This window comes from Priapulus caudatus, unplaced genomic scaffold (genome assembly GCF_000485595.1).
Source record: "Priapulus caudatus unplaced genomic scaffold, Priapulus_caudatus-5.0.1 Scaffold240, whole genome shotgun sequence".
Lineage (NCBI taxonomy): Eukaryota > Metazoa > Priapulida > Priapulimorpha > Priapulimorphida > Priapulidae > Priapulus > Priapulus caudatus.
The window spans coordinates 121184-145322 of record NW_014577301.1 but is presented as its reverse complement, the minus strand read 5'-3'; the positions used below and the strand labels follow the sequence as shown (position 1 = coordinate 145322).

Here is a 24139-nt window from a genome sequence, read left to right as displayed (position 1 = left end):
ACCGTCCCGCGCCGGTACTCCCGAAATATCGTGGACCGTCACGTCGCAGTGTTCTGAACTAGATTGATGCCGCAGACTGTTGACGGACGGTGACGCCACGGGACGCACGGACGCACGCGTTCATCGATTCTACAGGGAGTGCGATCATGGACGTCCATGGGCCTCAGATGAGGAGCTAAAAACGATTTGAAACATTCACATTCCAGGAGAATTCCACCAGGCAGTTTGTAACAGCAGTCGCTTGCCAAGTCGCGCAACACGCGGTGAAGCGTGGCGACGAGTCCGCACGGGAAGGGGGGGGGAGTAGGTGAGGCTGGACGCGAGTGGCCGGCAGGCCCGCGGTGCAATGCCGTGCAGGTTCAGCCGACGAGCAACAAAAGTCGCAAGTCTGTGCTCAGCTTTAAGCTCTGCTCAGGCTCGCCCTAAAACGCGATTGCTATCGTTCGACACTTATCGCCGGATTAGCAGCGGGTCAGCAACACTCGCCACGCCGACTTGAATGACTTCACGTGTGCATCGGCCGATCGCAGATATCGTGAGAGCGTTCTGCAGGAAACAGGTAGACGGGTTGCGGGCCGGTCCAGGTGTTGTACTTAGGCAAACAGAGCGTTGTTCGCTCCGGGACCAGTCCTGATCATAAAACGAGTCACACATGACCATACAATGCTCTTACGCAGTAGAGATGCGGTGAAACCCGGTAAATCTAATCGCTCATTTTCTGAAAATTCGTAGTAACATGTGGCAGAAAAGAATTTAGAATTGCCTGGTGATATACGCGAACAAATTAGATATATTTATGAGAAACAGGGTTTGTGCAATAGATCCCTCCTTGTAGAAAGCTGCTGTGAGGCTGCCATTGGTTGTTAATCCACTGTTGACTTTTCGATTAATCATGTGACTCGACATGGTAGCGTGATATTGGCTGCCAACTCCACGATTTGTCGGCGCACCCGCTGGCCGGTTTTGGACAACATCTCAAATTGGTCGGCACGGACTAGGTCGTGGAGAGAGCGTGTACCTTTAAGGGGGAGACAAGCAGAACGGCACGTGCTGTAGGGTGGCCGTGTGAGCGCTGTCTGACTGCACTAGTTCCCCAACAGCCAGCTGACATCAGCTCGACAGCACCTCAGAGAGGTGGGGGGCGGATATTTCACACAGTGATCTAACCACCAATCGGTTTGTTTTGGACTATATCCAATAGGATATGATAAGGTCCACCACTAATGCGATCATATGAGGGGGAGGATGATTTGGAGTGGCAAAGAGTGGCCCTAAGTGTATTGAGGGCTCCCAGTACTAGGGGAAGATAAGCAAGTAGCTTGCTGTCATGGCCAAAATCACGAAACTACATTGATGGCAGAAGATAAGAACTTCTAGTTGCTCTCCCCGAGTTTCAAGTGGCGGCGTGTTGCTTAACAACCCACATGAGGAGGAGGTGCGAAATTCGGTGGGTAATCTGGCGCCCAACGGTGCTAAATTGTTTGCCAAACATTTGCGGCACAAAGGAATGGCTTAGGTGACGTCCACGTTTTCATCTTTGGCTACAGCCGGTGACGTCACCCCCGGCTGTACCGGAGCGAACGCGCCTCGACAGCTGGTTGCTGTGCAGAGCAACGGCGAAGTGTCAAACAACATCGGAGAGCATCTTGCGAACAACGTTGAGGTATTTCAAATGCCTTTATGAAAGAGCAGACAGCGGCAGGTGGAAAAGGGAGACACTGGGTTTATTTTGTCATACGAGGGTAGGTGGTTGCATGGCGATGACTACTGGTGGGAAGTATGTTGCTAGTCTAGGTACCTGGAGAAAGTTGGCCGCTTTGGCAGGATCGCAATGTGGCAGCTTTAAGGCCCTGGATCAATGTTACTCGGCGGCTGGCACTCGTAGTGGCCGCGCTTGCAAATCTCATTCGGCCAAGCTCGTACGTCTCTTGTTTTCGGAGGGGTGAAGTGGGTGTGCTGGGGCATGATTTGTGTGGCTGCATACTGTCGAACGGGGCGCGTGTGCTGAGAGTGGAAACAGCTGAATGCTCTTTTGAAGGTTCTGACACCATGACCTTCGCATTTTCCCTCCGAGACAAAGCGGTATTGCGGGTGTGATTAAAGGGCAGTATAAGGCCATTGCTAGTAAGTACAAGGTGTTGAGCGAACTGGCTAGGAGTATCTATGTACCGCTGTGTAAGTTAATAAGTAACGACGAAAACGGTTACACTCCATAACGCGATTAGCTTTGTCGGCAAGCGGTTATCGACTGCTGGTGTAACAGAAGTGTCTAGATTTGAAGATGCCGGCAGTCCAAAAAATCAAGTTGTTTACAGTGTTCAAAACCGCTGCCTGGGCGAGATCGCGGTGATTGACAAGATTATGGACACTTTTCAATAGTACATTTTTCACATCGCGGACGCGCATGCTCTGGCGCGTACGCATGCTATCATCAGTATTTGTCGGTAAAACCATGTGATCGTCACTGATTAAGGAAGCTTTGATTCGTCAGGGATGTCCACGGCTGCGTCCGATGGATTAGTAACGTGTGTTTTACTTACTCCATTTCCATGTTTAGTCCGTGGCCGTGGTTACACCGCTGACACCTCCATTTCATCTGGCGTCCAGAACATAGTTGCAGCACAAATGTTCACGTCATCGCTTGACTGCTGGATGAAATTTACGGCACGTAAATGCTACGTTGATACATATCAACAACCAGCAGTGATATTGGACAAACTAATAGGCGTTTGGCTATAACTATAAGGTTATGTACTTATTAACTACACAAGGTGCCAGTTACGCTGAGAGGGTCTATGTCCCCCGGGGTACTGCCGGAACGTACCCTGGGAGGCTGGGTACGGTGGGGTATACCGGAACGTACCATGGTACTATCTAATATGCCGGACCGTACCTCGCCTACTCCACTAACGAGTCTAGGGAGTCGCCTACGCCTACTCCCTAACCCTAACCCGAACTCGAACCCGAACCCTAACCCTAATCCTAACCCTAACCATATCAAATAGTGACCAGGGTACGTTCCGGCAGTACCCTGGGGGACATAGACCCTATGAGCGCCAGTTACTCTAGCATTCGTCAACATTGCATAATCAATGGGCTTATTATGCCTTTACTCACTATCAGTGATACTGATAGTGATAGTTATGATTGATGTAAATAGGGCCGTTACCTGTTATCTTACAATATTGCAACACGATATTGAGCTGACAGTTGTTCTTCCGCACGGAGGTCAGTGCCTACTGGAAGGCCACATTCCAAGGCCTCTGTAGTTCTCATGCTTCTGCAAACATATTGCCCACAAATTATGATGGTAGGGGAAGGGAGCGGGATGGAGGGGGCACAGCGAACGTGGCGAAAAGGCAGTTAAGTGCGTAATTCGTCTTAGGTTCAGTGCATTCGTCTGAGGTTTCTATAATTTATAAATGCGTGCACGTCGCAATAGCGAAACATTTATTTGGTAATTCCGCCGCTGCCCACACGGCACAGTAAATAGGCCTGTCACACCGGAGGGTAGCCTTCATTTGCGTGTATAGTAGTAACACGGGTGCCTACCTACAACACTGGTCCACGGTGCAGAATTAGCACGAATAATAGCGACCATTTTGTATAACAGGTTTATAGTGTGCGCGTGCGTGCCTGCACGCGTGTCAGCGTGTCCACGTAAGTCAGTGTAGGTATGTGTGAGTGCGTGTCCGCGTAAGTCAGTGTTGGTATGTGTGTGTGCGTGTGCCCGCGTGAGTCAGTATATGTATGTGTGAGTGCGTGCCCGCGTGAGTCAGTATATGTATGTGTGAGTGCGTGCCCGCGTGAGTCAGTATATGTATGTGTGTGAGTGCGTGCCCGCGTGAGTCAGTGTATGTATGTGTGTGCGTGTCTGCGTGAGTCAGTGTATGTATGTGTGAGTGCGTGCCCACGTAAGTCGGTGTATGTATGTGTGTGCGTGTCTGCGTGAGTCAGTATATGTATGTGTGAGTGAGTGCCCGCGTGAGTAAGTGTGTGCATGTCTGCGTAAGTCAGTGTATGTATGTGTGAGTGCGTGCGTGCCCGCGTGAGTCAGTGTATGTTTGTGTGTGCGTGCGTGCCCGCGTGAGTCAGTGTATGTATGTGTATGAACGCACTCACACATACATACACTGACTCACGCGGGCACACACTCACACACATACACTGACCCACGTGGACACGCACTCACACATACATACACTGACTCACGCGGGCACGCACTCACACACATACATACACTGACTCACGCGGGCACGCACCGCAATCACACACATACATACACTGACTTACGTGGACACGCACTCACACATACATACACTGACTCACGCGGGCACGCCCCACGTAAGTCAGTGTATGTATGTGTGAGTGCGTGTCCACGTGGGTCAGTGTATGTATATGTGAGTGTGTGCCCGCGGGAGTCGGAGTCGGAGTCGGTGTGTGTGTGCGTGCGTGCGTGCGTGCGTGCGTGCGTGCGTGCGTGCGTGCGTAAGTGCGTGGGTGTCAGCGCGTAAACATAGATGTTTGTGAGTGAGTGTCAGCGTGCATACATGTGCGTGCGTGTCAGCAAATATACAGATGCGTGCTGCATGCCGTCACGCTCATCTTCTGCTTCCAAATCGCGGAAACGAGAGGAATTTCGCATATTGATTTAATTCCGGGATGCACAGCAGCATTCGTCGCGTGCATGTATTGATTTTGATTAATTACATGGCTTCCTGATTAATTAGTGGGTGCGCGTGCCCGAATCATTACAGTGAGCACAAACGACGCGAGTGCGTGCGGAGGTTTATAGATCCGACTTGTGGAATAACTGAGCTGTGATCTGGAACCGTGGATAGTAGACGGGAACACGAGCAACTCTGGCTATATAAATCATGTCCGGTGACACAGTTCGCCCGCTGTCACCTGGTCCGCTCGCTAATCACCGCCAGCTAATGAGTACTGGAGAGATGCGATGACCTTTATGGATTGGCAGTCGCCGTTGTCATGGCAACACAGTTCTCCACAGCTGGGTACCAGTATCTCAAGGGTCAGCGAGGCGTGTGTGTGCGGGCTCAGGCTGACGGCATGGTGTGGTACATGTAGGTACAGGCAAAATCCATACTTCTCCCGAAGAGGGGAAGACAGTGCTGCTGCCCGTGCATGTGACTGTTGTGGATCACAGCGGGTACCGCAAGCGCAGGCAGATGTCCCAGCGAGTACACACTGTGGGTCGGGTTCGGAGGGGGTTAAGGTTGGCTCCTGGCTCGCGTACTCTCAGCAGGGAGTGTCTCGCTGCAGATGTATGTGAACAGAGGTGAATAATGACGAATTATGTTGTCATTATGCACCCGTGATGTGATGTAGGGACGTCGTTGTATAAAACCTGCCCCCTCACAAAGTATATTCGTGCGTGCCTGTGTTAGTCGTTGTATGTAGTGGGTGTGTATGTGCACGGGCACTTGGAACTTTTCAATAATAAAATGATGGTAAGTAAACACGAAATGTATATTACTACCAAACCTGTTTCTCTACGCTCTTTCGCCCATTATTACCAATAATTTCCTGTAAATTCCGTTCAAATGCTTCTCTGCAACACACAAGTACACTGCACACAAGCCACTGTGCAGAAACAAAATTATAGAGCAGGTGGGAAAGCAAATTTATTAAATTTACTTAACAACTATTCATTATATGATGATCTTCCTTTACACGTAAAACGCATCAGCACTATTTAATTTTACCATCCCTTGACTGGTTTCTGAAACGTACAGATTGTCGTGGCTATATTATGGCCTATTATTTTAACATACATACATGTATGCTAATCTATCTACTTTATCTATTATTACAGAGGACAGTGAGGAAAGCCAGGATAAATATGGCTACTCTGCTCCGCTGGCGTTCTCAACTTTCCCACCAGGAGGCAGCACACGCTCTCGCCGTGACAGGGATGACCATAGTGGCGGAAAGCCAAAGCGTGTGCGCACCTCGTTTACGGACGAACAGACTCGTGTACTGCAAACGCACTTCAGTCGCAACCAGGTAAACCAGCGATCCTATGTGATGCACAAGTATAGAGATATTTGTCCAAGGAAAACTCAGGAGATTATTAAATGATTGCTTTGCTGACATAGCCGCTCTAACGATTTGTATGTTTACATCCTTTAAAATTCCATTTTAATACGTTTAGTCCCATGTCCATTGTTATTGTTTCCATAGCGATATCATGATGTGCTTGGGTTTATGAATGATTTTCATAATTATTCGACATTTGTTACATTATTCGTCCAGTCATAACAGGACAAGTCCAAGTCCAACAATAACAGAATTTTATGTGAGATTGTTTTGAGTCAACCTGGCAGCAGCAATTGTCTTTTTTTAATGGCAATGGATTTTAGCATGTAGTTGTTTCCTTACATCTCTTCTCTTATTTTAAAAAGCAAATTTTCTGTCTTCTGCCTACTACATTCAGTTGGCTTAATGCTTGGTTCCAGTTCTGTAGTCATTGTTGCTGTAGAATATGACCTAAAATATTCCCATTCTCTTCCCAGTTACTTCCACTCTTGTTCCCATGATACTCCACTCCTCTCCCCTTTTTCATGCTCATTCTTCCTCGTCTTTCCACTTCCTCTTTCTCTTACATTTACTGCTCTAGGTGCACAATGTATTACCAAATATGGCATTCTAAAATATTTATTTTTGAAAACCCTCATAAATCCATATGATAAAGAGTTGACATATATTTTATTATTTACACTAACTATACAGTAAAGGTATAATAAACTGCATTGGTTATAGCCTAAACACATTCACTACACCAGGGATATGCTAGAAAACGTCGAGTGGTGGATGGAAGTGGTACAGTGGGCTAGAAACAATATCAGTCTTGCAATCTCACATAATATATAGATTTTAGGAATTTGACGTTTTATACACAAGGTTTCTTAGATATGCATTTTATTGGAGTTAAAATAAGAGTACTGAGTGCTTTCATCACGAGCACTGGATGCTGACTGCATGCTATATATGGGTTGCCACAAACTGTAGAAACACTGGTTTTATAGGAGTTTTCCTCCTACATACATGTTCAACAGAAAATATAGGGTAATGAGCATAACATTTATCTGAATGTTAAATTAAAAATGGGAATCGTTAAATTTTAATTTGTGGCCACATTAGCAACATTTCGCACACATTTTAGATTATTTTAAGTATGCAGGAGTTGCTCTATCTTCCCTTCCTCCCTCCCTCCAGTTTTACCTAGGGTCCCTATATATACAGAGTTGCGCCATGACGAGTCGGAAAAAATCGGTCACGTGGTCGCTGGCCGACATGTTGTTTCCAAATGGATACGCACGGCTATGGCCGTAAGAAAGTGTACAATTAAATTATCATATGGCGCGAACGATTCGAGTTACATTTCTAGAAATCTAGATACACATAGACACATGTCTTAGCTATAATCTCTGTAAATTTTGAGTTTATTGAAGCACGATTAGTCTAATTAATTACTACGGACCATTGTACAGCGTATCCATACAATGCTGTACTTAAGCGGCAGCGGTGAGGATCCATTTGGAAACAAAATGGCGTCAAATCCTGAGTTGGCGCAACTCTCTGTATACAGGGACCCTAGTTCTACCCATATGTGAGCATGTAACAATGAATTATATGTCAAATATCATCCACTTTAAATTTTCTCATTTCAGTTGTATTATAGTTTGTAATTGACGAATATTCCTTACGTCTATATTTCTGTGTTGCCAGTATTCTCACAACTCATTTCCCTGACACTTTGAAAGTGAAGTCCTTGACGAGAAGTCCAACACACTTGAAGTCCTCTGCCATAACCTTTAATCTGTTTGGCAATACATTGTTCGAGTGCATGTTGCATGTAGTGTTTGATGTGCATGTCGTATAACTGGAAGTAAAAGTCGGACTGCTGCATTCAGAACCCCATTGGAGACACGCTGGAAAAGATTGCGCTGCAGATCGGGCACACACGTCGAGTGACGCAGATCTGGTTTCAAAATGCTCGAGCCAAGGTGAAGCGGGAGAGAGAGAGGGCCCAGGGAGGCGGAAATGGCAGTAGCACCCCACGAAAGGTGTCCTCTCACGTCCACAACAGGAAGGTTGATCCTACAGCGCACCTGAGATATAATGGGCACTCCTCGCCACATGGTATGGAAGTCAGCTACTATGAAGAATGTGTGTTTCAGACCAAGTTTTTATTACGAGATTCTTGCTCAGAAAAGCTAAATTCGAATAAAATATATAGCGAAATATAGTCTCACCTCATAGCGGATTTATCACTGATTACACTAACTTGAAAAACACTAAGATTTTATGCAGTTGTAGCATAGAAAATTGGATTGGAACATCGTAACACAACGAAAATAACATCGAGTCGCGAGATTTGTTAAATGGGTCAACTTGTACGGTGCAAACGAGATTGTGCAAGAGACATGTAAGGCGACCTTTTTTTTCTGTTGGTTCACAGAATTTTTGTTGTTGTTGACTCAATAGGGTAAAAAAAAATAATTGTCGTTTTGTCAGATCAAACAAGTTAAAATACAGTGATACTGTTATACATGATATTAAAGTATTTTAAGAAAACTAAATGAAAACAAAACTCAACTTGTAATTATTTTTACTTTTATTATAAACTGTTTGTTTATAAAAAAAATTGTTTTTTACATTTACATTTTTTTTATTCATATTTCTTAGAGAAAAGGTCGGCGGGAATAAAAAAAATACAGATTTTCAATTTTTATTTTTTTTCGTTTGTCTTGAAAATTCTGGTTGGCGGATCTGTAAACCAACAAAATAAAAAAATCTCGCCTATGTGTATGGACGATAGCTGGAGCTACGAACTGGTCCAAGATTACAAAAAAAGGCAGTGGTAATTGTCAAACGAGTTTGAAACTTTTTGGTGAATACGAAGGTTCTAATACATTTTATCGTTACTCTATTGTCTATACTGTTACTCAATATTATATATATATAATATTACTGTTACTCAATATATTGTCTATATTGCTGTTACTCAGGCAATAATGGTAGGTATTATAAAAGTGGGGAAAACAGTAGATAATTCTAGAAATTATGAATTTAAACGACCAAGCGGAATGTTCAGAGTGAAAGTCATAGCAACTGGCACCAGCCACACTGCAGGCCATTTGGCATTAGGTCAAAATTCATCTCGTTACTCGCTACACATTGGCAAAAATTTTAAGTTTGTAAACTGGAGATTGTTGAATGTTACATGGGCTTACATTGATGTCGAAGTCCTGTGCTAAGAATAGCCAAATGTTTTCTTTTAACTGGACAGCCTTACACAACATATGGTCTGTTTGACAAATGCTATTGCAATCCACAGACAAGTGAGCAGTCCAATTCTGTTACGAAACGTATCTGTTACGTGCCCGTGTAAGCATTAACTGGGCGGACTGCTTGTAGATAAGGATTGGAGATAGATTTTCATTTTCCAGCATAGGCATGATGCACCACAAGCTGAGCATCCAAGCTAGTAATAGTTCTAGTATTAGATAAGTCACATGAAAAAAAAAATATGCAAGCCAACCAATCAGTGTTCTCATTGTTCACGTCAGAAATGTCAGGAAGGTATGAGGAGATGCTAGAACTGAAGCCACTCCGATGTCACATGTGCTCCGAGATCTTCACCAACGGCAGCAGCTTTCAGCAGCACATGATGCTCATCCATGCTCAGAATCAACCGCCAGGCCATGGAGCAGACGGGTAAGCTATCAGGGGCAAAACTGATTGACCTTGGAATCCAGAATCTTAGCTGTTGCGACTATCGAATCCCTGATCAATTTAAAGGAAATATAACGCGTAGGTGCTTTACAGTTTCAACTGAGAAACCTGTTTAGATCAATTAGAAATAAACGCTCGTCTCAGCCGTAGTATTGCTAGCGGGAAAAGGATGACACCAGTTAACAGGCTGATGCGCCTAACGTTGACACATTCTCTTCTCGCAGGCGCAATTTCTCAGATGAATCTGGAGATGTGATGTCGCACAGTGACGAGTCCAACCATGGGGAGACGACAAACCCGCACGAGACACCGAAGCCCCACGTCGAAGACATGGCGTACCGCTGTGACATCTGCTTCCTCATCTACAATGACTGGTGCAGCTTCGAGCACCACAGGCAGACGCACGAGAGCGACATGGCCTGGGGCGGTTTTCCCCCGCTCGGTCCTGCCCCGCCCCTTGGCCCCTCGCATAGCCTTGTTGGTGGTAACCCGCTGGGACCCAGCCACTACAGCGAGCACTTGCAGGACTTTACACCACTGGCGCCAGTAAGATCCCTCGACGATGTTCAAAATGAGCTGCCACAGCACGGTCTACAACATGAGCAGTATGCAGCACCGCACTGTGAGAGCCACGGCGACAAGCAAAGGCTGTCGGACCACGAGCCATACAATTCCACACCAACGCACGCCGAAATCCACCATCGTGAGCCATTGCATCAGAATCGCAATGAATTTATCTTGCTTCCCTGCACGGACAGCCTGAACCACCAAGCAGAGCCGTGCTATGTGCCACCACCTCATGACAGCAATATCTCAAACAGTTCAACGATAGACTTTGGTGGTGAAAGTCCAAAAAGTGCTAGCGACTCGGCCACGTATGAGGGCAATGTTAAATCGCCGCATGCTGCGTTGCATGGGTCCGACATTAAACCGCCCTTTGTCAACTGTGACATATTACCTGGCAACAACAGTGACAATGCCGTCACGACAACGATGAGCAAAAGTGCCAACAGGGGTGAAGACGAGAGCTATCTCAATGCTAGCATGAGCGTGGGGGAGGAGAAAACAGAAGAGGAGAAAGTGCGGGCCACCGGTGCCTGCGACACCACCGCAACACACGAGGATGCCAATTGCACAGCCGACGCGAATGACTTCAACAGGGCTGTGGCCGGTGCTCACCACCATAATCGTGCACTGCAAATTTGCTAGCTACCAGACGAAACACAGGCAACTACCTGCTTGGCGAGGGTGTGTCAAACTGGAATGTAAGGCTTCTAACGACGTCCTCACATGGTAATGATGGTGATTCTGTTTGTGGCAACGTGCATCGTGAAAAATACTGTAACCTTTTCACTGGGATGAGGGAGAGATGTCACATGCCGAGGCTCTCAATGTCCTACATACATTAGGGGGAAATCGGGGGGCAAGAGCTGGCTATTGGCACGGTCATCCATTACAAAGCTCAGCACAGATTCTCAAATCCACGTGATGATTAGGCCACGCCCCCTTTCAAATTGTTGATTTTACTGGATTTACCATTGCTTCAAAAGTTACAAGAATAAGTAATATTATGGTAAACACTTTTTGCTTATTTTTTTTTACTGAAAAAAATGTAGTTTGGTTCTCATAAGAAATATATGACCAGACGCGTAGCCTGGGAGCTGGGCGTCCGATAACTAGACGCGTAGCCACAGCCTACATAATATGCCATGCCGCAGTCGGACAGGCTCACTTCTTCCAGTGTCCACACACCTGCATCCTAGAAGCTATGTGCAAAATCAAAGCTAAGGAATACACCCATCCAAATCGAGACAGTAGTTTTGTACAAATCAAGATACCATGATGAAATAGAGGGTGTTACCTTACACATTTCATCATCACGGATGAATAACCAGCAGCTGATTCAGAAGCAAACTGTATTCATCTGTATTCTCATATGATGGAACACCTTTAACATGTCTCAATGAAACAGTTCACTATCGCAGATGACTTCACAAAGAATCGGCACCTCTTGTGCAATTGGATATTTATCAAAACTCGCAGGCTTTGAAACCCACATAAGAGCAGTAAGACTCTACTGAAACTGCAGAAAAACATTGTTTAAGATCGACTCTACTAGAGGTGGTAATTTCTACGAGGTAACTGGTGCAAGAAGACATTGCAGGGAGCTAGTACTAGAATCAGTCTCATGTGCATAAAATTGTGTAGCATTGAGAAGTCAGTCGAACATTATATAGTCATCAAATGCATTTACTGTAAATCGATCAAAACGTTACTGTTGCATTGATCACTAGGTACCAAGATATGGTCAATTGTAACGTCACTCAACAAAACCAAAGAGCTAACTGTCACAAATATGAATATTACAGGGAGACTATTCTTTACCTATGTAATGTACGTGAAAACAGATGAATCATTGAGCCTCTACATGAAATTACTTCAGTATTTATATCAAGACATTATACTTTTATGTCCTTTTTCCAATATATATCATGAAATCGGTTTGGGTTCTATTATGTAAAACACGATTGAGATAGTAGTGATAAATATCATTTCAATAGATTTACTTTATATGGAAGCCATATATTTGTATAATTTTATCAATAATGTTGAATGGCTCTATAAACTATTTTCTTTGTGAAATAGCTTATAAATGCACAATTCACTGCGTTGCATATAATTTTGTTGTATATAAATGTGCAATGTGCATTTAGCTTATTTAACAATCTCACAGAGATCAAGACGAGTCAAGCAGATATATGATCACCTATGGGATATGTGCAACATGTAGAAGAACGTAGATATAAATGTTAATTGTTTATTTACAGTTGAGCTCACTTCATTCAATCAAAACATTCCTGTGCCACGAGATTTTTCTACTTGTATGTATATTCATGTACATCACAGGTGTGGTTAGTCAGCATGTGACAGTAAGTAATTAGAAGACTTTGCTGTACAATATGCATATATATATTATTCCTCAAACTTTGAAAAGTGAGGAACATTATTTTATTATGTATACTTGAACTTGAGCACTAATATTCGGAAGGCAGCTGGTGTGGCCTTAAAAGTACATTTGGGCGTGTATCGAAAGTAAATATAATATATCTATATCTATCTATATATACATAAATATATATATATTATATAAATGTGTGTATGTCTTAAATATAAGGGTAAATCTAGAGAACGAGAGTTAGCAATTGGGCTACTTCAGTAATTTTCTGTGCTGACGTTATCATTACGTAAAGAATGGTGTGGTTACAAGTATGTCAGTCATGCAAAAGGTGCTTTGCCAGTGAGCAAGGTTTTTGCCAAAGTGTGCAGAAAAGCTCAGTCATTTATGTAGCTTTCTGTCCGTTTCCTTTGCCAAATGTGTGAAGCCACTTGCCAAAGCCTGTTGAATAGATTCCCGAGCCAGAAGAGAGTTTACCCGAGAATACATGATTTGATGTTTGTTTGTTAATGTAAATGTGTGTTTAATTAATATAAATTGTATACTTAATGTATTTCTTTACTTTTTAATTTATAATGGGATTCCTAAAATTATTTTAACTTTAAGAATGTGGGGTTTAGTTAATTTATTTTGTTCAGTGACAGTGTATTATGTACATGTATCTGTAAGCGTCATTTAGACTAGAATAAAACTCAGAAATGTAAGTACAGTGAAGTTATTACATTTGTTCACCATATATCCTGTTACTAACTGTTCAAAATCTGCATGTTCAAAACAAAGCCTAGCGCAGACGGCATAACTGCGACTTTTTCATGCATCTCAACAGCGATTCTAGAATCGCAGTCGAAATTGCTGCGAAATCACAAAAGGGGGGGAGGGAACGTGCAACTGCGACCCATAGTGATTCTGGTTGCTTGCGACGAGTTGCAAGAAATTAAACCATTTTAATTTTGAGCAACTCGTCGCTCCCAATCGCTCAGAAATCGCTTCGAAATCACATGTGTGCAGGTAGACAGCAACTTGCAACGATGAAAAATTCTCGTCCGACCAGTCAGCGAGCACCATCTCATCACGTGATATTTCAATATGGCTACGCTCACAGCAACAACTTGGAGTGAGGGTATTTGATATAACTTTGCCGGAACATAGCAGTTCTTTTTCCTTTTTCATTCGGAAATACCGGTGATAGGACACACTATCTTCCAGCTCAAGTTCTTTTAGGATAGTATTGAACAAGTGCCGCAGAGCGACAGCGCTCAACTGACGTGTACTGTAGCCGGGTATTCTTCTGATAAACTCACTGGCAACCGAATCAAGTGCGCCCTCCCGCCACCGCGTTCGCGCTCAGAGCATATATCTAGGATACTACTAATACAGATCTAAAATCTATGATAGGCTTTGCTATACCGGTAGTACAGTATTAAAGATACAGCTGTGTAACTTTAATGACTTCACTATATTAACATGTTTATCATGGATATACGTCGAGAGCGAGCGTAGTGGTGGTGGGAGGAGGGTGGGGGAGGGGAAGGGGCGGGTGGAGGGGGCTCTAATAGCAAAAGCAGTTCAGTCCTTTGTTAACAGTCAACAAATCCGTGTTTACCCCTCCTCTTGAGGGTCAAAAGGTTATCAGACACTTACTCTTCGCACGTCAGCGGAAAGCACATTTCATGGTCCTTTCAATAAAGTGATAAAAATGGTAGGTCAATGCTGAAACAAAAAAGTTTTTCACTCGGTCCGTTAGACCATGTCATCAGAAAATGTCTAATATCTGACCTTTCCCCCACTGCCCTTTGACCTGTGACCAATTTCGCGCTGGTGATGGGTTTCCTCCCCATCACACTATACATCGAATATTAAGAGCGTAGGTCAAGCCGTTGAGATTTGTGCCGCAATTCCGTATTTCCTCCTATACCTTAAGTTAAGGGGGAAATATTCCCCCTCCATTGACACATCTTGACCTTTGACCCTTGACCCCCAAATTCGACATCCCGAGTCCTTTTTGCGATCCCCCCCCCTGACGTCCCCAATATCAAGATCGTACGTCGTACGGTTAAGATTTGGGCCGCAACTGTTGACACACGGACAGACGGACGGGCGGATGGACGGACGGACGGCTGGACATTCATGCGATTCTACAAGCTGCATCTGACTTCGTCAGCTGAGCTAAAAATCCGAGACTTTCCCTCCTTGCCAGCCAGTCTCTAATCCACATTCTCCTGCCATCTGGTTTCTTTCGACGTTGCCGCGACGCATTATTAATATTATCATGAAAATCCCAGCCACAGCTGTAAGTCACCTGCTATGACTGAGCACTGCCATTTTTAACAAATCACATGACCAGAGCCATTTTTTCGCCAAATGGTAGGCAGTCGCTTGCATGCGCACACGCGGTAAAGCGTGTGACTTATTGCTTGCGGTTGCAGGTTGCAGCGACGAGCAACCAAAAGTCGCAAGTCTGCGCTAGGCTTAAAGCCCGGCGCACATGTGAGTAATTTTACTCAGTCAAATGATGCATGCGTCAAAATACTCACGTGAAACATTTTCAGCGTCCGCCGCACACGTGAGTAAAATTACTCTAGGTATAACTGGTAATGTAGATCATGTGACTGTACAAAATGGCAGATACCGATAGTTCGTCTGCCTCTGAAGAATTTGTTTTCTTTTACTGTGGTTTGCTTGCTCCCTTTTCTCCCCATCTTTAAAATCTGGGCTACTAACGACGTATAAGCATTCATAATCGGGCCAAAAATCCACATTTTGTCTTCCGATAAAACATCAGAGACTATACACACGTTGAGTATTTTGACGCACGATGCAAAAATTATCAAACAAGTTTGATATTGAGTTTTTGATGCATGCATCAGAAAACTCAAAGAAAATCTGGTGCACACGTGAGTATTTTGACGCATGCATCATTTCACTGAGTAAAATTACTCACGTGTGCGCCGGGCTTAACGTATAAATTTAAAATCACGTCAGGACAAAGTGGTGGGACAAATGATCTTGCATATAGAGCAGGTTTCTACAGCAATTTGCAGTGTACAGGGACAAGAATGGAGAATTTCATTTTAAGAGGAAAAAGACAGGGTCCAGGATGAAACCTTGGTTAGGGGAAACCCATGAATTTTAATCATGTTAAAGCACCGAGATGGTATTAAAATTACATACAAAGCTAACGTAAATGCCATATATATGTAGCATGTAAAAAATCCTCATAAACAGCATCCAAAATCATATCGTTGTTGATTTTTGTAATAATTGTGATAAAATAATTCATTCGTCCCTACAGTTCCCAACTTGTAACTAGAAAGGGCAGTTGTCGCCAACTACATGTATCCCCCATGATCTAGTATGAATGAAATATCTCTGTAAGGACGTAGAAGGTAGGTAAAGTTAAATAAGTCACAAAGATAAAGGTTTGTTACACAACTCATCTGCCTAAGATGTGCAAGTATGTTAAAATTGGTTGCTTTAAGGATTTTGGTACGCGACACACCTTCTCCCCAAGATGTGTAAGTATACAAAGTTTGCTCGCGCTAGGTCAATTAGGGGCCGAGTTATAGAGCGGAAGTGAAATATGATCAAGGTCAAGGTCAAGGTCAACTAAAAGCCACAGTGATGTGGTTTTGGTACGCGACACACATTCTCCCCAAGATGTGTAAGTATACCAAGTTTGGTAGCGCTAGGTAAATTAGGGGCTGAGCTATAGAGCGGAAGGGAAATATGCAGAGATCGAATTTTACGACGGCAACTGACGGCATTTGCCGCCGGAACATATTGATTTGCCGTCAGAGGTAGTCTGTATCGGCGGCAAGTAAATGCCGTCGTAGCACTTAGTAGCTAAATGCCGTCAGATGTATAATTTAATGACGTGGATATTACAAATATACACGCAAGTACAAACAGTCACCCTACCCCTATCCCAAACCCTAACACTAACACTAACACTAACTCTAAACCGACTCGGTTATCTTATATACACGTGTCATAGCACCAAAATTAATCTATGGTGTATAACCTTTCGTAGTGATGCGCAACAATGCTCGGACGAATAGCGCCACCGAACTAGTATCCGATGCTCGGACGAATATCCACGTCCTTAAAGGACATATATATCGTGGATATTCGTCCAAGCATCGGATACTTATATACACAAAATATACACACAAGTACATGCAAACAGTCACCCTATCCCACAGAATAGTATTAATCAACACGGTTCAGTGTGATTTTACTACTAGTATTTTGTATATATTCTTCATGTTTTCAATGTTTGTCGATTACTACGTCACTGTGCAATTTTAATCAGAAACCTGTGTATGCTGCTGAGTCAGTCCCCACTACTGTGCAATTTAAATCAATATTTCTATGACAGATAGTCTTCAATTGTTAGATTAAATAATCTAACAATGTGTCTCACTGCTGCTCTGAGTCTGGACTTTTTGTATTTTATTACATGTAAATATTTTAAATTGACAAAAACTTTAATATTAATTGTACCATCTTGGTTTTATTCATATTTGATACCATAATAAAGAAATAATTGTATATATGTTAATCAATATCATTATCTTTTAGCCGTATAACTTATGATTTTTCACAGAAAATCGACGTGTTCGGTTTTCTAGACTTGCTGTCAGAGGCAAATTGCCAAATTCGATGCCTGATATGATCAAGGTCAATGTCAAGGTCAAATAAAGGTCGCAGTGACCTGGTTTTGGTACGCGACACACCTTCTCCCCAAGATGTGTAAGTATACCAAGTTTGGTAGCGCTAGGTCAATTAGGGGCTGAGTTATAGAGCGAAAGGGAAATATGATCAAGGTTAAGGTAAAGGTCAAATAAAGGTATTAGTGACCTGGTTTTGGTATGCTGCGCACCTTCTCCCCAAGATGTGTAAGTATACCAAGTTTGGTAGCGCTAGGTCAATTAGGGGCAGAGTTATAGAGCGGAAGGGAAATATGATCAAGGTCAAATAAAGGTCGCAGTGACCTAGTTTTGGTACTCGGCATACCTTCTCCCCAAGATGTGTAAGTATACCAAGTTTGGTAGCGCTAGGTCAATTAGGGGCCGACTTATAGAGAGGAAGGGAAATATGATCAAGGTCAAAGTAAAGGTCAAATAAAGGTTGTCGTGACCTGGTTTTGGTACGCTGCGCACCTTCTGCCCAAGATGTGTAAGTAGACTATGTTTGGTCACGCAAGGTCAATTAGGAGTCGAGTTATAGAGCGGAAGGGAAAGTGTCTGCGGCGGCGGCTGGACAGACATGAAACCATAGTATCCCCGCCGACTTCGTTGTGGGGAATACAACTAGACCTAGTTGACTTTTAGAATGTTTTCTTGTCCTGTACATGTTCTTTTCCAAGGAGAGATCTCATCCCTGATCATAACCACACATAAGACATGATGCGGGTTTGCTCCCCCACCCCCACTTTTATGTGTTAAAGTTTACAAAGTGGCTACGCGTCCAGTTACCGGACGCCCAGCTCCCAGGCTACGCATCCAGTCCTCCATTTCACACGAGATCATCAGGTGTTAGAAACAAATGGTTGCATGAAAACGCTTGAGTTGCGTTGTTTGTGGTCAATTTCGTACAGACTTCTACTATTTATTTTACTGCTTCACAACAAAAACCGCACTGGTGCGTATCGTGTATGCTATGACAAGTGCCCCAAATCTACGCCACAATTAGGCCACACCCCCTTTCAAATCGTTGATTCTACTGGATTTACTATTGTTTCAAGAGTTACAAAAACACATTTTTTTAATAAAATACATAAACGTAAGTATTAATATGGTAAAAATTACCGTTTTGTGTTTTTTAATGAAAAAATATAGTTGGGATCACATAAGAAATGGATGACCAGATGCGTAGCCTGGGAGCTAGGCGTCCGGTAACCGGAAGCGTAGCCATGGCCTAAAGTTTAATTGCTTACTTACCCCTTGCCCACTTGATTGGAACAGGAGAGGCGGATGCCTGTCGATATGACACAATACGCATTTAGCACAGATACCATCTTGGTGAACTCTCTGCGGACATTCTTTGTGAATTCTCGATGGCGAACAGGCAGTGTAGAGAAGATCTCAGCAACACTAACTGTCGTTCCCTTCTAAACGTGAAACACAAAAACAACATAATATTCTTAAGGATACAGTCAGGGTTACGGACAGGTACCTCTGTAAAAGGTTTTGCAACATAAATACTCATCAATTTCAATCAAACTCATATCTATTTCATAAAAGAGACGTCTTCCTACACTCTCAATGACAATAATCAAAAAAAACTTCATCGATAATTAAGTGATTGCAAAAATTGTGAATTTATATAAAAATGTTTTTATTCTTATTTCTCAGAAACAGAAAAGAGTTGGAGGAGCGACGGAGCGCAAGCCGCGGAGCGACAGCGCTCATCTAAAGTCTACTGCGGTGACTCTGTGGTGGAGTGGTGGGATTCTAGTAAACCCTCGTTATTGTGAGTCCCAAATGTGTCACATACATGCCGAAACAGTGAAGGCACAGGGATGTATCAAGGAAGCCTTCTCAAAGGAATGTTCGTTGGGATCGTTATAAAAGTTGCGCCGAGATGGCGCGTACGTTTTAGTGTCTTAAGGTTAAAGAGGGAGCTCCATGTACGTATAGCAACAACTATTGGCAAGACAGAATAGGTAAGCACTCACTCCAATTTACCTACGCAAGCCTACAGGCTCAAATAGAGAGCTGCCACCTGTAACTAATTAATGCAAGGCCAAAACTCACCAGTAATATCACCACCACATGCACTGGCAGTGGCATACGATTACATGTAACACACTGACATGTACAGAATGCCATAGAAATTATACGATTTAAGGAGCATACCTTCTCCAACCAAATTTAGCTTTGGAAATTTCACTGTGACATTGTAGCCTCATCACTCCAGGCATGAAATAGATTCTACTAGCAAACCCGGCAGTCAAATTCTTTCTAACAGACAGTAAACAATCCATGTTTAACCCTCCTTTTGAGGGTCAAAAGGTTATCTGACACTTACTCTTCGCATGTCAACGGAAAGTACATTTCATGGTCCTTTCAATAAAGCCCCATAAAAATGGTAGGTCACCGCTGAAACAAAAAAGTTTTTCAATCGCTCCGTCAGACCATGTCCTCAGAAAATGTCTAAAATCTGCCTTGTGCACCATTGACCTTTGACTTGTGACCTCCAATTTCGGCACAATGATGGCTTTTCCTACCATGATGCTATACACCGACTATCGTGACCTAGTTCGAGCCGTTTAGATTTGTGCCGCAATTCTGCATTTCCTCCCTATAAAAAGGTCAAGAGGTGTAAAAGAAGGGGGAACATTCCCTCCTTAACTTAAGGGACCTTTGACCCCCAGCTTCAACATCCCAACACGTTTTCGGATTACCACCCCCGTCCCGACTTTCGAATCCGTATGACGAGCCATTTAGATTTGTGCCCAACTGTTGACGGACGGACGCACGGACGGACGGACGCACAGACGCACGCACACACGCTCATGTGATTCTACAAGCTGCATCTGACTATGTCAGATGAGCTAAAAAAGCACTAAAATTATTGAAAGCATAAGTTGCATTATGAAAACGTGTCATACAAATAAATTACAATAATAATAATAATATATATATAGCAACACTATTAGATACTTCACAAACCTGTCGTGGGCATGGAATGTTACCCAAGATATCGCCACCATGACCATATGTTAGCTTGCTTCCAATCGCGGACGATTCGTGGCAAGTTGTAATCACTACATCACTGTAGTGATAACACAAATGCAATGTTTTAGATTCAAATTTATTTTCAAAACCATACATACTCTACACACACAAATACTACGATTAACTAGATATAAATAGTTTCGAATAACCCTAACCCTAACCATAGCATATGTTAAAAATGTCAACTTAAAGGAACACATGACCCTAGCTAGGTTCCTTGCATATTTTCAGTTAAAATAGGTTTCAAAAATGTCATTGTTCAATATTCATTAGAATATTTCTTGTAATTGTTTTAAAACTGACGGCTATACTGTTGTTTACAACAATGGTGGTGCCACTACAAGCACATCCACTGACAAAGTTGCGCAACACAACTTTTTGGCTGCAGGCTACAGACCGAGGTTTGTTATTTATTAATCTAAGAGGCGAAGGATTGCAATATCTTGTAAACCACTATTATTTTTAGTTTTAATATGGCCGCATTTGTCCTAAAATAAAAATTGTTCAGTTAAATAGTAGTTAGGTATGGCGTTCATGATGTCGGCGCCTATCGCGATGTGGATTATCACAATGACATCATCGACCTACAGGAAGTTGTCAGTGATGTAAGCGGTAAATAAAAGAACGTCTCTCTGGGCTGGGCGCCATGACACTAAACATGTTGTTACTCTGTTTTGTCTTCTTTCTCTAAAGTTAAAGTGTTGGGTTTTTATAACCACCTGGCAACATGAAACACAGTATGTCTCATTTCTTTCCTGAGAATTTTTAGACAGCTTCTGCATCAATATAAGCAACTTCATCTTTCTTTTCTCGGCAGGAAATACATCGAGACCTAATCTGCTTCAAACAGTATCGCTCATTGGTTGAGAGCGTTATCAGGCAGCCAATCAATGGCGACGTTTCAATTGTACTACAGACCATGCACTGTGTACAGTCCGACCTTTTTTATCCGGCCCCGGCACCCATCCGGATATGGGATTTGGCCGGATATGAGAATTATGCTCAAACACAGCATTTCTATGCAGTTCAGTAGGGTTTATGCATGTGATAATGTATTTACTCGTTGCTATGATTATTTGTAACAAACTGCATGTCGTGTTTTATGGTTTATATGAAATGGAAATAAAATGAAATAAAACAGACATTTTACCACCTGAGCTCGGTTTATGTTTGTTTCTTTTGTGCTGAGATCTAGGGCTGTAACGATCGATACACTCGCGTATTCGGCGGCAGCGGCGCCTTTGATTGAAGTACGGGGCTCGATCAATCGCGAATGCGTAGCGCAGTAGTGCGTTTCACTAACGTCCGCTAGTAAAAGTTGCTCGGTAACGGACGAAAGTTGTCCGGAGGCATAGCGGACACGAGCGGACAACACACACACACACACACCCACATACACACGCACACACACACACACACACGCAAACACACGTACGGTTGGTACATCGCGCAAGTTTTGAACGAGCTTAGAGCGAGTTTTGAGCGAGATTTTTAGGTGGAAATGAATGAAACAAGAGCCGCAGAGGGACTGGGCTCATCTGAGGTGTGTTGCTACGGTTATGAACGTAAAATTTCAGTCGTGCGTAGTGACACATTTGTTAGGTGCAGATATGATATATACAGATACGCAGTTGCTTACACATCATTTCAGCAACCTTCTGCATTCTGCATAACTCCCAAATCCCATTGGTTGATACAAATCGCGTGCCTGAAACTCCTATGAAAAAATATTTAATTGTAAAAATTATTTGTTGTTATTAAATTGATGTAAATAAATCATGTAAATATTTGAGTTAATTGGGAAAAAATAGTTAAATGGATAGATAGAAAAATACAGAAAACAGGTAAATAATAAAAAATCCCGTGCCATAATCCTGTGCTGTACCCGTTGGGCTATCCAGACATATTGGCTTTCTAGATTATGGATGTGCCATGAATATGAGAACACTGTGACATCATTGAGGCAGTTCAGGAATCCACGTTTAACCCTCCTTTTGAGGGTCAAAAGATTATCAGACACTTACTCTTCGCACGTCAGTGGAAAGCACATTTCATGGTCCTTTCAATAAAGTGATAAAAATGGTAGGTCAGCGCTGAAACAAAAAAGTTTTTCACTCTGTCCGTTAGGCCATGTCTTCAGAAAATGTCTGATATCCGACCTTTCCCCCACTGCCCTTTGACCTGTGACCTCCAATTTCGCACTGGTGGGTTTCCTGCCCATCACACTATACACCGAATATTAAGAGCATAGGTTGAGCCATTTAGATTTGTGCCGCAATTCTGCATTTCCTCCCTATACCTTAAGTTAAGGAGGGAATGTTCCCCCTTCTTTTAGACCTCTTGACCTTTGACCTCCAGCTTCAACATCCCAACTCGTTTTCAGATTACCCCACTACGTCCCGACTTTCGAATCCGTACGTCGAGCCGTTTAGATTTGTGCCCAACTGTTGACGGACGGACGCACGCACGGACGCATGCACGGACAATCATGCAATTCTACAAGCTGCATCTGACTATGTCAGATGAGCTAAAAACAGAGAACATACACTGCGTGATCGCAGCCGGTTAATAGAGATTTCCGGATAACGGATTGCCGGATAAAGGAGGTCAGACTGTACATGATATTACCGTAAATAACTATATATATGTATATTGTGCATCGGGTTTAGAAAAGCAATCCGATGTTGTTTCGAATGTAGTTTTCCCATGCAGCACCGCAATTTTTAATTAAATTCTGCTGCGGAATTATTTTTCAATGACTTTCCAGGACTTTTACGGACATATATAATTTTCCATACATTTCAAGGGCCTGGAATTTTTCAGAATTGAATTCCATGACTTTCCATACTTTCCATGACCCGCAGAGACCCTGCAAAGCAATTGTTGAGAACAAGATAACAAAGAATCAAGGGTGTCTCTAGCTGACTTACCTTAAAGCACAGAGAGAACTAAGGGCTTCACCCCTGAACCCAAAAGTTTCCACTCCAACAAGTTCGGAAAATGCTTTGAGTTTTGAGGTATGATGTTTCAATGCTGTAAATTATTTCAAACAGTTAGATCAATTGGAACAACCATTACTATATCCATTTGATACATTTTACCCAATTATGCACAAAGAAACACATGACTACCTATATATCTGTGTCCACATAACAAATTCCATTCAATTTGGATCAAATCTGTATTAGAACAATTTGGAGTCTGACATAATAATAAGCACATATAAAATATAAACTAATATATATATATGACATTTATTTATACATTATAATATATATTTACTTACTTAACCCTTGGAAATTAAGGTCACTCACACCACAACCATTGTCTATCACTTCGATCAACTTACTCCCATAGTCTTTCAGACGAACCTCTACAAGTAGAACAAATACCTGTATTATTATAGGCATTCAAAATCTACATCTAGTCTTCTTCCTCCATCTGCATACAAACGTTTATAGTGCAGTGACCGAGACCCAAAAAATTAAGTGCACCCCTACCGGAGGTATAACAAGCTGGGACTGGTCTCGATCATTTTAACCGTCTGGACCCCTAGTTTATGAAAAGACATGTTGTAGTTGCAGCAACCTTGTACAACATGCCGAATTAACCCTTTGTTTACGGTAACATCTGAAAAAATTACATTTTCAGTTACTTGCTTATTTTGTGAAATTAGCCT

At 42.9% G+C, this 24139-nt stretch overlaps 2 protein-coding genes across 2 annotated transcripts in view; one reads left to right on the top strand and one right to left on the bottom strand.

Moving 5' to 3' along the window:
* Positions 1-13427, top strand: part of LOC106807890 — a 28062-nt gene extending 14635 nt beyond the window's left edge. Inside the window, exons 2-5 of the mRNA XM_014810394.1 lie at positions 5837-6027; positions 7938-8166; positions 9597-9744; positions 9987-13427. Of these exons, the coding sequence (XP_014665880.1) occupies positions 5837-6027; positions 7938-8166; positions 9597-9744; positions 9987-10971 (1553 nt within the window). The 3' untranslated portion in view covers positions 10972-13427. The remainder of the gene's footprint in view (positions 1-5836; positions 6028-7937; positions 8167-9596; positions 9745-9986) is intronic.
* LOC106807887 (mismatch repair endonuclease PMS2-like) overlaps positions 1-24139 on the bottom strand; it is a 72668-nt gene that overhangs the window by 31407 nt on the left and 17122 nt on the right. Inside the window, exons 2-5 of the mRNA XM_014810380.1 lie at positions 23747-23833; positions 23391-23493; positions 20395-20497; positions 18661-18830 (exon numbers count right to left, since the gene is read on the bottom strand). Of these exons, the coding sequence (XP_014665866.1) occupies positions 18661-18830; positions 20395-20497; positions 23391-23493; positions 23747-23833 (463 nt within the window). The remainder of the gene's footprint in view (positions 1-18660; positions 18831-20394; positions 20498-23390; positions 23494-23746; positions 23834-24139) is intronic.